The sequence below is a fragment of the Magnolia sinica genome, chromosome 5 (assembly GCF_029962835.1).
Source record: "Magnolia sinica isolate HGM2019 chromosome 5, MsV1, whole genome shotgun sequence".
In the NCBI taxonomy this organism is placed as follows: domain Eukaryota; kingdom Viridiplantae; phylum Streptophyta; class Magnoliopsida; order Magnoliales; family Magnoliaceae; genus Magnolia; species Magnolia sinica.
Genome location: NC_080577.1, coordinates 106,351,525 through 106,367,417, shown reverse-complemented (window position 1 = coordinate 106,367,417; position 15,893 = coordinate 106,351,525). Strand labels below are relative to the sequence as shown.

The window sequence follows — 15,893 nt, the reverse complement described above, 5'->3', positions numbered from 1 at the left end:
ATTGCTTATGACTCTTAAGAACCACTTCTTTTATGCTAACATAACCATCCCATCCGTGGCTTGGAAAGGGATGGCTACATAAACTAAGGTCAAATCAAGGACGTATTGGATCATCCTATCAGTGCAATTTTTTCTTGGTAGCCAATCAAAAGTATTTTGGAATTAATGGACGGTTCAGATCGATCGATTGGACCGTCCAATCAAACTGATGCAATTAGGAGCACTATAATTTAAAGTTCTCCAAGAGCACTGAACTATTTCTCTTTCAAATTACACAGATGGAAAGAAGGAAAGAAACAAAATCTTTCATATTCATCAGAATTCAGGGTACATAACCAAAACAGAGAGAGAGAGAGAGAGAGAGAGAGAGAGAGAGAGAGCTTTTAAAATTTGAAAATCCAAACACCCCACCCCCCAACAAGCCCATACGTAAAAATCCTTCAAAAATAAACAAACCATGCAAAACCATCCATCCATCCATCCATGCACGTACATCTAACAACCATCTATCATATAAGGGTCCCACACTGGTGCCTTCCTACTAAAAAACCTCCTCACCACTCTCATTTCCAAAATCTCCAATGCCCCCTTTGATTTGATGCACCTCGGCGTCTTATACTGATTAACAGACGATCCCTGGGACACACAATAATCCATCAATGCATCAAACGTTCCATGTTTAACGACCCGAATCTCCAACGGCCCGATCGAATGATCATGGGTCCTTAATCTCCTGTAAACTGAGTCTAACGATTCTTCTATCGTTTCGCAACATTTTTCCATTATCGTAGAATCAAGCTCTGATAGATCACTCCCCCCACGCATCTTCAGCTCCCAGAACAGCACGTAATGGCCCGGTATCGATGAAGCGTCTGCATAGCTTGTGTACTCAGTCATCAGGCAATCGAGCGGCTCCAAGAGGGTTTTTGCTTTCGTGACAGCACCTAGGAGATCCTCTTCGTTGGTCTTATCAGCGTCGATGCTTAGGATGACGTTGCGGCGGTGCATGAACTTGAATTGCGGCGCCTTGTTGTGGAAGCCAGTCACCATGAGAATGTCCCCAACTCTGTATCTGTAGAGGCCTGAAACAGCAGAAAAACAGAGGATTATCACATGTTCTATTCAGTGAAGGGTGGACCACTACATTTCAATGGTTAGATCTAATTATCAAAGATGATTAAAAACACTTTGTTCTTGATTTAGATGCATTTTTTGGGCTTGATTCTATTCACTGAAAGGTACAAGTAATTTATGTGAATTGGGTAAGATGATATAAGTGAATGAATGAATCTAGGCCATTCATCAGGTGGGTGACAATGCTAGAAACAGTTCTATAATCATGTGGATGGGCCACAAACAAAACAGACAACTTTGTTCTTGTTTTAGATTCATTTTTTGGGTTTGATTCTATTCACTGATAGGTACAAGTAATTTATGTGAATTGGGTAAGATAAAATAAGTGGATGAATGAAGCTAGGCCATTCATCAGGTGGGATGACAATGTTAGAAACAGTTCTATAATCTTGTGGATGGCCCACAAACAAAACAGACAGCTGAACTAGGTTTTCATTCATTTACATCTAAATAGTGGAGTTGGTCAATGGGTCTACAGACAGCAGTTATTACCAAAATTGGTTGATAGGTATTGTCTCCTGATGCGCCCCAGTCCAACTAGTCCCATGGTTTGGTGATCTAAACCGTTGGTCTGATGGACCCCACTATGGATGGGGGATGCCCTGGAAGTTTCTCTTATTTGGGTATTTATACGTCTTCTCATCAATGGCATAAAAATAGATCATCAAGAAAATAATATGGCAGAGATCCGAAAGATTTTTCTGGGTATTGCCAATAAGATTACTTTCCATTAGACCAACGGTCCGGATCACCAATATGGGCCCCACTTGCTTGGAGCGAGAATACTAGGATTCACTGCAGTACATGCTTCCATGCATAAGATGGTGAAAGTCATTTTTTTGGGTGTTTAAAGAAGAGAGATGCTCCAGTGCTCTCAGATCAATATAAATTATAATGCTCTCAGTTGCATCGACGGTGGAATGGGTCAGATATCAATCCACTAGGAAAATAAAAAAAGTAGATAAGTTTGCAGATCAGATTCTGATCTCCAGCGACTGATCTAGTGGTGTAGTTTCAGATGAACTGGGTCCAAAAATCTATGGGTACTCACAAAAAAAAAAGACAGTTGTGGGTCAGATTCGGGTGACTGTTCCTGTGATGGCAATGTGGGTCAGATTTCGTTGATTCAAGGTGAACATAGAGTAATATGTAAATCGATTCAAATTCGGGAGCGGGTGATCTGATTCCATGATTGAATTTTCAAGTTTCAATGGCAATGCAAGTGACAGATGTGGAATGAAATTTTCACCTGTGAAAGTTGTGACGATGAGCTCGTAATAGTGACCGATCTTCACATCGACCAGGTCCACCACTTCCTCCCATTGTTGTGGCTTATGCTTTGGATGGTCTGGTTTCAATCCACTGGAATCCGAGACGCCATTGCATAAGCTATGTTGGTTTTTCTCGACAGGGAGGAATTCAAAGTATGCCATGTTCGGGAGCAGTGTGTAACATACTTCGGACGGTTTGCTCAACGGCTTGAGATTGATCCCAAAATAACACTCCGATGATGCATACATGGTGGACACAAGTGGCAGTCCCCCACCATAGAAATCAAGGGTGGGGATGTACTGGGCCATGGACCCTGTGACTATAACCTCGACGTACTTTGTTCTGCGCCACAGCCTCTTGATGATCCCTTCCCACGATCTTTTACTGCATTCATACTCGATTGCATCTGCCAACTTAGGATTAGGCTGTTTGAGGATGTCAGCAACGGCCGTCCGGCAACTTGGGTCTGTAATCCAATCACTGACATGGCCCTCTCTTATGTTAGAGCAGAGCTCTTTCCAGTGATCCTCCAAGAACTTGATTGCCCGAAGAAAGGCGGACGCGAAAACGGCACCCACACGGAGGACTTCGTCTCGCTGGATTAATCCACACAGCAATTGGCAATACATGCTTTGCTTGCTGTCTGAGCACAGGATAGTCTCGTTGGGGCTAGTGTAGATGTTGAACTTGTTGAATGGACGGTTTCGGAAGTTGCTGCTCTTGTAGTAGCTCGTTAGGACGGGCCGCGCCATTAGGCCAGAAGGAGTGCTGATTTCTGGCTTAATAAATAGGAGATACATTCCTTTCCCTTGATCCAGGCCATCGACATATCTAAAACAGAACGAAAAAATGAGAGAGAAAAAAAAACAGAACGAAAAAATGAGAGAAAAAATCTAAGCACTGTTACATTCATCAGGTGAAGAAAGAAGATTTCTTACCGGTTCATCACAGGTACTAAAAGATCATATAAGAAAGTCTTTCGATTCAAATCCTCTGCAGTTGATGGCATCATCTTCGGTTGCCCACCTGACGTCCCGGAGCTACAAGAAACAGCAAAAGATTGGATTGAAATCGCAATTAAAAAAAATGGTATGTTTATCAAACACTTCTCATTTTTGGTTACCTTGTGAGGAGTTCTGAAATGGGTTCGGCCGAAATGATCCTAGATGGTCCGCCGTTGGCTATTTGCTCGATGTAAGGCTTGATGTCTTCATAATTCACAATGGGTACTTTCAATTTGAAGAGATCCTTAGCTGTGCAACTCCCAAGGAAGGTGTGAAGATAGTCAGTGTCGGCATTTCTTGTTAAGATTTCCTCCAAAACCTGTTCTTGGACTTGGTTTGCGTTTGAAGTAAGATCATCGATCAGCTTCATAGTTCCGTCTCGGTCGTTAGGATCGCAATTCAGCAGCATTTTTTATTGAAGACGAGTGGGAAAGGATCTGATATGAATGGAAATTTGCAATGCTTGAAGTATTTACAATGATTTACATTATAAAGAGGCTCGTGACAGATGGTGGAGATTGTCTGATTGCTGGTGGGCCATCTTTTCCTGTTAAGATGGTCAAAAAACAGCCTCATCTATTAAAGCAGAACAGAAGGCATGATCAGAGGACAAAAAGAGAGCTTCAGAGAAGCACCACCAACTAACTGCCTGTTGTTTGCTCTCTCTCTCTCTCTCTCTCTCTCTCTCTCTCTCATTTAGCTGCTGATAAAAGGGGGATGGAGAATGCTTAAATAACTGCTTTTGAAGGGGATTTGGGGAATTGATGTATTTGCAACAAAATTACAGGAAATGTGGGGGGTGTTGATGGCTGTGTGGGCCCCACAACACATGGACATGTCTGGAAGGCTGTGATTGGATGCAACTATCGTGGGTCAAACTCTACATGGGGTGACGAAGGTGCTTTTGTTTTCCCCAACCGGAAACTCCAACACTCAAAGCAATGCATGATATAAGGACAGCGCACGCCAATATTGCCGCATCTCCGCCGTTCATCAGGTGGGGCCCACCGTGTATGTACCATGGCCCAAAAATCGGGCTGGTCCAGTTACCGGGTGCGCTGATGTGAGACCGATGGTTACGAACATACACGCCCACATGGTGACTGGACCAGCATGATTCTCAGGCCATGGCACAAACAGTGGACCCCAACTGATAGGTTTGGATTTTGGAATGCATTTTTTATATTTCCATATGATGCTATTGTTGGGTTCATTGATCCATGGTCGCCGGAATATAATCCCAGGCAAATGATATGAAATCTAATGGTCCAAAATAATCCAATCTAATGTCTAAGATCCATTTACAGCTCCAACCATGCATGTGAGATGATCATATTGGAGCCTGTTCTATTCTTATTTTTGTAAATATAGAAGAGGGAGAGGGGAAAACCTAACATTATTTTCTGTAGGCGAACTGCTCAAATGGGCCACCAGCAATCATGCTTTGTTTTAATTAATGGTGGTTTGCTACTTTTAGCAGAGGTTTTGTGTGTACACATGCAAAATGTGCCTGAGAGGGCTGTAAGCTACAACACCATGACCTCACTAATTGTAGCTGTCCCATTTTTCAGCTAAAATTAGGCTTGAAAACAAAAGGGGACTGTTTGGCTGTAATCCAAATACAATTCCAAGGTGATAAGAAGCTGTCTGAAATGGATTTGGAATTTTCCATCACAAGTCATGCATTTTTTTTTTTTTTTTTTTTTTTTTTTTTTTTTTTTTTTAAAGAGCTGATTTTTTTATTTTATTATTATTTTTATAATTAATTTCAAGTTTCAAATAAAGAACCTGAATTCATACACTGAGTGATTGTGTATACAGGAAAAACTATCTAACCCTTAAAAAAAAATAAAAATAAAAATTGCACAAGAGGAAATACATGAGAGCACCAATTACAGGAAGAGAGCTCTTTGACCCAATTTTAAGGACTTGTATTTGAAATACAGTGGAATCCAAATCTCAATTACACTGGAATTTAAGTAATTTGGAATCTTCTGTTGTGTTTGACAATCTATAATTGAAATCTTATAGAATCCAAAAATTGTATTTGACCACTTGGAGTTGTGTTGTTCAAAGGTTGGTGAAAATGATGCATTCGATCCCTCTTTAACAAGTTGAAGAGGAATTGCATTGGGCAATGGCGGGCCATGATGGTTTTTTTCTTTTTGTTTTTTTCAAGGTCAGGGTCGAGATCAAGTCGCTGGACCTAATCAGTGAAAAATTGGGTCATCGGAAATTGGATTGGGGAAGGTGCAGATATGGCTATAAGAGAGAGGGAATACAATTAGGGCTTGCAACGGCCGAATGGGTCCAATGGAAAGACGTTGGAGAGGAATCGAGAGCATTTGGTATCCAATTCTCGACTCCCAACTGCATTTGCAAAATCACCCAAAAAGTAGGATTTGGATCACACTGAAATCCAAATACACCATTTACGAGCTCCCAAACACACCTCTCTCAAATCCCTCTGATTCTATGCTACCAAACGACCCCTAAGAAAATACTAAATACAAGAAAAAATATGCAAAAACACCAACAATAAGAATATATGCATCAATAGAGGGGTCCTAGTAGTGTGGCCCAGAGACCCAAAGATCCAGATACATCAACATAGAGAAAGAGACAGACAAACATGAGATTTTTTTACTTACTAATTAGAGAGAAGCTGAGTTCATACACCAAAACAATTTGTATAGAAAAAGTCTCATATGAGAATTATCTGAAACATGAGATTTTTCTTTAGTTATGAATTTCTCATTAATTGAACTCTCAAATCAATAACCTGAGTTCATACGCCGAGACACCGTGTACAGAGAGAGACCCACATGAGATTTTTAATTACTAAGTATTTTTCTCATTAATTGAACTCTTAAATCTGCAACCTAAGTTCAGACAGGGAGATATTGTGCAAATGTATACAGAGAGGGAGACCTGCATGAGATTTGAGTAGTTGAAACGTGAGATTCTGTCATTAATTGAACTCTCAGAGTTCACACACCAAGATATTGTGTATGAGAGAGAGAGAGAGAGAGAGAGAGAGAGAGAGAGAGAGAGAGAGAGAGAGAGAGAGAGAGAGAGAGAGTACTGCCCTTATTGATTAAACACTCAAAAAAAATCAATTGCCTAAGTTTTTTTCTTTTTCATTACTAAGTGCATTTTTTCCTCATTAATCAGACTCCCAAATCAATAACACGAGCTAATACAAAGAGAGATTGAGATATAGAAAGCCCCATTTGAGATTTTAGTATCAGATATCATTTACTATTTTTTCATTAATTAAATTCTCTAATCAAGAACTTGACTACATTGGGGAAGAGATCTTTGAATATATTACTGTTTTATCACGGATTCGACTACTGTTGCGTAGTTAAAATAAGCTATCTAATCAAGCAAATTGCATTATTCATGAGTAAATTGGTGAGAGATTTTCAAACCATGACGTTTTCGTCATTAAAATAAACTATCTAATCAAACATTTCAGAGTATACAAACCATCTGATTGAATCCTACTCATAACTGGAGTCTGCACTAGGAATTTCCAAATAGAATCCTATGTGCATTTGCTGTGACTCTTTGAGTCAATGAAGCTCATCCACCCCACGTGTACACATACGTAGATCCAACCGTTGAAATTGTGGACCTTAATTTTGATGGAGCATCTGAAATTCACAGCAACGAGACTCCAAAAATAGAGACGATGGGTCCAAATTTAACAGGTGAAACCAAATGGCGAAGTTCATTAGGTGGTTCTATCCGTCCAAAATGGGCCTGTAATTTGAACGGTTTGGATCTTGTCTCGCCCCACTAATTAATTACAATCTCTAATCAAAGTCTGGTCTGGGTTCAATTTTGGGCCCACTTTTTATCTAACTGGGCCAGTCCCGTCCAAAAGTATTGATTTTGTTAGGCCTACGGCTGGCCCATTGTGGGGCCCACACGAATAATTAGAGCTGGGCATGGGATGACTCGACTCGTCCGACTCGTTCTAACCTGACTCGATCCGAACCAACTAAACTTCGTCCAATCCGAACTCAAACTGGGTGAACTTTGGGTTACCCAGTAACTCGACTTGACTCGACCTGTAATCCAACTTGGTACTGACTCGACTCGATCCAAAACTCGACTCTCTCTCTCTCTCTCTCTCTCTCTCTCTCTCTCTCTCTCTTTCTCTCTTACACACACACACACACACACTCAGATTAAATGTTTCATGGAGAGGCTGCAATTCTTGTAAGTGCACCTAAGTTTTGAGTTGTGATTTCGCCTGTGGATACTCGATGCATCCGACCCGACTCGACCTGGCTCGGTATCGGACTCGGTCCGGATTAGTTAGGGCCAAACCCGAACTCAGATTGGGTCAAGCATGCTGAGTCGGTACCGAGTCGGGTCGAGTTCGAATTAGGTTTATTTCAAAACCAGTCAGTCGGGTGAGCCTTAACTCGGTCCAACTCGACTCCATGCCCAACTCTAGGAATAATTCAATCCATAAAACCAGATCTTCTGATCTGATCAATTTCAGGAGAAAACAAAACATGGGTGTCATAGATCATGTGTGTCCCCAAGGACCCAATTCTTGGATCATCAAAATCATCAGAAAAATAGCAGAGATCAAATTGACGGACACGATCACTTGCGGGAATTCTGCCTCAAAAAAGAATCCTGTTTAAAAAATTATTAGACATGAAATGAAGGGCTATAATCATGTGTGCATTTTGGGGCCTACCCAGTCTTCCACAAGCATTTTCCATAAAAGGAATACAACATAGGCAGTGCTATTTTTAGCATATTATAATGCAATTCCTTTTAACTTCAACCCCACTACACATCATCACCTCCTACTGAAATTGAAGTATCTAAAGGCCCCATCTACCAACAGATTTGATTAACTGCCACTGCACACATTGCATCCACACAGCACAATCACAACCGTCCAAATCATGTACCCCACTCTAGATGGGGCATAGGAAAAAAAATCAGATTGTGACGAACTTTTGGTGAATTTGGACCGTTGATTGATTTTCATTTCAACCATCCAATTTTTAGCCACCAATAAGATAGTATATAATGAACATTTAGTGCTATTCCTGATTTGATGACCCATCTACAGTGGGCCACACCATTTGAACTGTCTGGGTGGAGTACTTATGCTGTGTGTAGAATGGATGGGAACCAGTGTATGGATGTTTATAGTCTGCTAGAGTATCTTACGCTGCCAATGGTGTGTCCGGAAACATCTACACCATCTCACCTTCAGTTGCGACGTCCACTCCTATCAGGTGAAAATTCTATTGTTAACTGTACATCCAAAGGATAGACTCAAAACTCAGGTGGGCCACACCCTGGGAACATTGTAAAATCACTCCTACAACTATAAGTTCATACGGTGTTCCTGCCCTAGTTTTTGGATTAGGCTGACTTGTTAGAGTATGTTCATTTCAGTGAAAATGCATTTGTTGAATGGGTCAGTTGCAATATATAAGATCATGGTCGGCCTCGGATATAAACCTTTGGTGCTGGTTGTTTTTGTTTTTTTTAATTTCCTCATTATTTCTTATGTTATGGCTCGCCTAAGTTGTGAATGGGGTGACTATTGAGGTCACGCACCTATCATGTTCAAAACATAATAGAGCTATGAAGCTCATGTGTTTTCTTTTTCCAAAACAAACTTTAGACAGTTGCTCGTAGAAATTCACAGGTTGTTTCTAGCGTGGATTTGAGACTTGGAATTTTAGTCCTCAGTTTTAAACGTAAGATTTTAAATTTTGGCAGTCTGGATTTTTAAAATTTTAAAATTTAGAAATTTTATTTAACCTTTAAGATTTTGACTTTTGAAAATTTTAAAATTATTTTACGTATATTCACAAAGTAATCAAAGTAATAAGTTAAATTGTCTCAAATATTTTAACATGATATGACCTATAGGGTGTAAGAAAATCATATATTGAGTTCATTGTAAGATATAATTAGCCTTTATTTATTTATTTATTTATTTTTAAAGACAATTTCAAACATTAAGTGGTTAGAAAACATGTCCAATAATTTCGTAAGTGAAGCAAAATCTTATATTTCTTTTTAAATGATCGTTGGTTATTCGTTGTGTGGTGCATATAATGATTATATCTATTTGATTTTTATAATATTTCATTATTATAATTCAAACATAGTAAAAATATATAATGATGTGAATGAATATACATATCTTAAAAGAGGAAAAAAGATGATACCATGACTTGAAGAGGATTGAAAACCTTCAATTTGGCAACTTAGCTTTTCTACTTCTTTTTCTGGAATTCAAAAAGGACCCTTTTTTTCCGAATTAGAATTCTAGTTGGAATTGCTCCCTATTTTTGAATCATGAATTTCAATTCCAAAGTGTCCAAAAGAACTCAGGTTTCGGAGGGTGCCAAACAACTTCGAGATAGTTGAATATTTTCCATCTAAACCATCCGTTAATATAATTATTAGTCTATCTTCCATCTAAATATGGGTCCATCATTTGAATGGTTTACTTTGGTTATATGTAAGCCACGTTAATAAAATCCCTGAGTTGCATATGCGTGGTAAACCAACGGACGGTGCAAAGCTTTCCTCATTTCTCTCCACACTCACCCTAACCCTCAACCAATTTACAGTGTGCATGGAAGATCGGAGCCGTTCAAATTATGGGCCCACCATGTAGCTCACAAGGGGAAAAAAATCACTTAACCCACTTCAAAAAGATAGCCACACATGAATGTTGAATGTGGACAGTTTTCGAGTTTCTTTAAGCTGCACATTGTTTTTAAATAGTGACGGCCACCTAGTTAATTACTCGATCTGCATGATCTTTATGATGGCCACACTCATGATGGGTACGACCTTTTGAACGGTTTGGATGTCAGCTACATTATAGTGGTATTGCACATGTGCTCTGTGTAGAGGGGCATGTGGAGAGGCTGCGTGTTTAAAGCTTGCAAACATGGAAAATGGTCCCACAGTCTCACACAGACTCTGCAAGTGAACCTTTGCCAAAGTGACACGTGTAAGACACCTGAGCCGTAGCTTATAGCTTAAAAGTTTTAAAAAAGACTCCTTTCTCAGTCACAAAGAATCAAAATTCCAAATGGCTTTTGACTTATTTGGATGTAGCTCTATACTACTCCTTGGTTAGACTATGAAGTTCAGTAACAACTCAAACACACACTTCTTTGAGTTGAGTCTGACCTGGTTCAAAAGGTAAGGGCCCACTCTAAAAATCAGGCCTAATCACTCATCAGGTGGGCCATAATGGACACCCATTGGGATTACTCAATGTACATGTGAGACCCACCCAATGAGAAATTCAGCCTTATATCCATGCCAGTTTACAGTCATGGTGGGGCCCACCTTTTGATGGATAGTTTTCATGGATCAGATTATCTTAGGCATTTGAGATGTGGGGTGTGAAGGAGAGGAGCTGGGGATGGAATTTTTCCACAAAAACACCTGCTACTTTTAGTTGATTTTTCAAAAAACTAGCTACTTTAAAAGTTATTCAAAATCAATGCTTAACTTTTTGAACTACTGTAAAGTAAAAAACAACTCAACTTTGATTGACTGAGAGTTAACTAAAAAGAACATTAGTAGCTGATAAAGATGCTTTTGACTTCGATTTTGACATAATGAACCATTTTCACCTTATGCGCCCATTTCGCCATTGATAACGTGGCCCACCATGATGTTTCTATGACATCCACAACGTCCATTTATTTCAGCTGCATGTACAACGAAAAAAGAAAGAGAGGTAGATTCAAAACTGAAGTGGGCCATAGAAGACAACATAGTGGGCATTGGATGCGCACCATTGAAACATTTTGAGGCTTAGAGAAGTTTTGGGTTAGCATGATCTTTGTGTCCTCCCTTAATCATAGTGTGAATAAGCAAATGAACAGTTTGATTTTATGGTAAATGGGTTAGATAGCTGGTTTAGCTAACTCATTAACTATGGTTTTTTTTGGTAATTTACAAAATCCAATATTCAATATGTATGGATTTTTTATGGTATGTGATTTCTTAACTAATTGCCTAAAAGTTAGGGTTTATTTACAATTACTTTTAAGGTAGGTGGCTAAAGTAGCTCGTTCTATCCCAAAATCATATATTTTACGTCCGTAACTCACTCTAGATTGCGAGATATGCCCGACGTAAGGTCCGATGGTCCAGATCACTTCTATCGTTGATCGGGCCTTTTCTGATATATCTTGGCCATGAAACTATCCGTGACCCGCTCTACATGATCAATATTGGCTTGGACTCTACTCAGGCGGGAATACATATGTGCCATGTTGCACACAGGTGCGAGACTCTAACTGTGCATCTCATGGGTCCCTCATATACACACCTTACCCCAAAACTCAGGTGTGTCCACTCAAAAGGTGGGCCACAATATTAGAAATGAATAGACGCCAAAGAAAAGGTTGGTCAATTTTTTCGGCTCTTATTTTTCTTTTTTTATCTTCCACTTGTTGTGTAAACTGTGGCCCACTCAACCTGTGAATCATTGTAACTTGTTTTTTACTCGCATCGAGAGTAGAGAGTATGTGGGAAGGACAGCTATTATATCAGCACCTTATTTCTCTCTTCATTCATAGTCTGATCTGGCTGCGTAAGATGAGGGCCCTTTCAGCCCAAGCAGGGCCAAGCCCAGGTTTCGAGGGATCAAGTACTGCCTTGGCTGTCCGTGTTCGTTCCATTTTATAGAATGGTCTACTTTTTTTCTCCGTTATTCCAGCCCTATCTTGTGTTGAAAGCAAATGAGCCTTTCGTCAAACATCTGTTGCTCAAGCATAACTTATCTTTGCTTAGAAGGTTGCATGGAATATACATGCTAAAAGATTTGTATAGATTTGTATGTTACCTGTGGAATAATGTTCTACGCACATGCATCACATGTCTAATATTGGTATTTAAGTAATGCATCATAATGATATATACGTTAAAACAATCTTAAGTTTTTCAGATGTTCTACTACCCTATGTCTTAAGTGCCGGATAAAAACAGTAGATTACAATATAGATAGTATTAAATGTGATGGATGATGCACAAATATATGCATGGAATTAAAAAAAAATAAAATCAAAATAAACAGTTTAATTTAGTTTGATCATGAATTAACAATAAAGCTTATAAGATTATCTAATTATTTGATTGGTAGATATTTATTTAATGGTTTTTTAGGGAACACACAGAAGTAACTCTAAGTTAGAAATCAAGCATACAAAGGACATACTGTTTTATGTAAAAAAATATCACAAAATAAATAAATAAATAAATAAAATCACTACATGAAGAGAATAAATTCACTATGATAAACAATGTTACAAGAGATAAAAGCACTTACCGATTCAAGAATAAACTTCGAAAACCATACAAAAACACTATCTTTAATCTTTCTTTATTCACAAAAGCCCTAAGCATGTTTCCAAGACCTTAATCCCTAATTACAAACTCTTAAATAAAATTAAAATTGAATTAGCTAAGAAAAAAAACCAATCCGCAATTATGCAAAACTGCATAAGTCGGTAGATGGGATCTTTGATAAGATCGAGTGTCATCGATGACTCATTGATAGGATTGAAGCCATCTTCGATCAAATTGATTAAAAAAAAAAAAAAAAACTCTCCAACAAGCAAAGACCAAAAATTAAAAATTTTCTCAACAGGATCGAGTGGATTGTTAATGAGATTGACATCTTCTCTCAACGGGATCGACTATTAGATGAATTAAAAACCTGACAACATGGGTAAATATGCAATGGTCCTATTTTAAAAATTGAGTGTGAGGATAGGATTGTTCCACGAATCTGATTTTGGGACACCGGAAGGGAGAGAGCCGTATACTCCGTTTAATTCAAATTCATACATGCCTTTTAAGTTTTGGGTGCCTGCGCATTAGTGTCATAAGCAACTGTAGTATTACATACTCCCCTTTAAGATATTTTATACGTTCTCCTAAAACGAAATAGTGAGAAACAATGGACGTACGAAATCTCCGTGCCACCCAGGCGTACTGAAGTCATGCTAATCCACAAATAATGTTTAAGGGAACAGTCAATGACCACTCTCCTTGACCGCTCTCCAAAAGGATGATCTGACCAGTATGATCATTTTCCTTTTTATCATTGTCCAATCAAAGAATTCATTAGAGCCTTCAAGAATCCATGGTGTTGCCCACTATATGGATGGTCCAGACTGAAGATTGGCTCTTTTGGTCTATTAAACATACATGAAACCCCTTCTTTTGCAGACTCATTCATCCAATGTTTTGGATTAGAGCTGGGCATCAAGTCAAGTTGGACTGAGTTAGAGTTGACCCGACTTGATCTAGTTTTGAAATAGGCCTGACCCGTACTTGACCTGACTCAATATCGAGTCTAGTATGCCTTACCCGATCTGAGTCAGGGTCTGGCCTGGACTAATTCGAACTAAGTCCGACCCACTTACAAGTACCAAGTTGGGTCGAGTTAGCATTGCAACGCAGGGGAGGACATGAGGTCAAGCACCGTCTTCCTCAAGAGGATAACTATTCCGAATCCACGGAACTTCTCTGGACTCCTCACAGAGACTTCTTGAATCCATGAGGAAAGAAAGCAGGAAATAGAAATAAATTCTAATAAATTCGAATTTGATTAATGAATGAATAAAAATAAGTTCACAACCCTTTAAATAGGGATACCAAGCAATGAGAAAGAAATCAGAATCAAACTACAACTAAAATTTCTAGAATTCGCAACTTACTAGAAATAGTAAACTAAACTTACTATTTATAGACGATCGTGATGTCTACTAGTGTGCAAGGTTTTCGGCCAAAAATAGTAAGTGTCCTATTTGGCTTCACCAAACCGTTCTCCTAATTATTCTAAGCTCTTTTCACGTTGGGCACAACTCTTAAAGCCCGACGGATGAAGAGTTATAATCAAACTAAAACTTACTATTTATAGTAAAAACGAAATTAAAACAGGAAAACGACCATCGATCAAGGGGTTTTTCGTAATTTTGGGCTGCGAAACTCAGATTAGCTGGGTTTGTTGGCTAAAGTAGCTCGTTCTACCCCAAAATCATATGTTTTACGTCAGATAAGTCATTCCGGATTATGAGATACGCCCGATCTAAGGTCCAACGGTCCGGATCACTTCTATCGTCGACCGGGCCTTTTCTAATCTATCTTGACCATGAAACTATCCGCGACCCACTCTACATCACACTGTGTCGGGTCTGGTGCAATGTCACGAGTTGAAATCACAGCTCAAAATCTAGATTCACTTGTTAAAATTGTAGCCTCTCCATAAGCTACACAACATCTTAAATCTAAACATCGTATCTGAATATATATTTTTTAATATATATGTATGAGTTGAGTTTCGGATTGAGTCAAGTCAGTACCAAGTCAGATTTCGAGTCGAGTTATTAGGTGACTTGAACTCGACTCGGTTTGAGTTAAGATTGGACAAAGGGCTCACCCACTTGGCTCAAATCGAGTCAGATCTATCGAGTCAAGTCATCTTGTGCCCAGCTCTAGTTTGGATTATCTGATCAATGCAGTTCAGCACAATGGCTATTGAAGAGTGGATTGGACTGGATCAACGGTAGAGATAAAGGGTGGAGCATCCATGTTACAGTATATGTGAGTTGCAGCTGTTATTTTCCCATGTCTCAATACTATATTGAGAGATGCTCCAGTGTTCTCAGAACACTAAGTTATAGTGCTCCTAGTTGCATTGGTTCACTTGGACAGTCCAATCAGTGGATTTGAACTGTCTAGTCACTTCACATATTTTATGGACCACAATGCCAAGATGGCATTGATCAGATGATCCAATCCATCTTTGATCTGGCCTTATTTTCTCTATCTACCCCTTTTCCAAGCCAGGGATGAGATGGTATGATTGCTTAAGAAAAGTGATTCTTTGATATCATAACCCTAAAGTGATCCTCCAAATGGATGGATCAAATTGTTGATTGGAGGTAAAATCATAGCCGTCCATGTTAAAGTCCAATGATCAAATGGCTAATTAATGTTTGTGGGATTGATGCGATGATTGCAAGGTAGCCAAGGAAATGTGCATTACATGTAACGAACGGTCTGGATCATTGTATCTGACTGTGTAAATGCCAACTCAATTAGGAGCACTTATAGTGCTATGAGAGCATTGGATTTGGAGCGTTTCCCTTCTTGCGGGGACCTGGATTGCCTTGTGATCTCTTCCATTGGCCCACATGATGTATATGTCTTATCCACACCGGCCATCCATTTTGCTAGCTAATTTTAGGGTATAAACCTAAAAATGAGACAAACCCAAAAGCCCAAGTGGATTATATCGTAGGAAAAAGTGGAGATTTAACTCCTACCGTTGAAAACTTCTTCGGGACACATAAGGTTTTATGGTAGGCCGTAGAAAGGTTCTAATGGCAGATCCAGGTATGTGTGACCCTATGAACAGGTTGAATTATCTTGGATGGCAAATAA

At 39.2% G+C, this 15,893-nt stretch overlaps 1 protein-coding gene across 1 annotated transcript; it reads right to left on the bottom strand.

Moving 5' to 3' along the window:
• Window positions 1–289: 289 nt before the first annotated feature.
• Window positions 290–4,119, bottom strand: LOC131246589 (indole-3-acetic acid-amido synthetase GH3.17-like). The gene is made up of 4 exons (XM_058246846.1): window positions 3,530–4,119; window positions 3,345–3,446; window positions 2,384–3,237; window positions 290–1,082 (listed from the first exon to the last, which is right to left on the bottom strand). Exons 1-4 carry the CDS (start codon window positions 3,817–3,819, stop codon window positions 496–498), a joined length of 1,833 nt encoding a protein of 610 aa, XP_058102829.1. The 5' UTR covers window positions 3,820–4,119; the 3' UTR covers window positions 290–495.
• Between the last annotated feature and the right edge of the window lie 11,774 nt (window positions 4,120–15,893).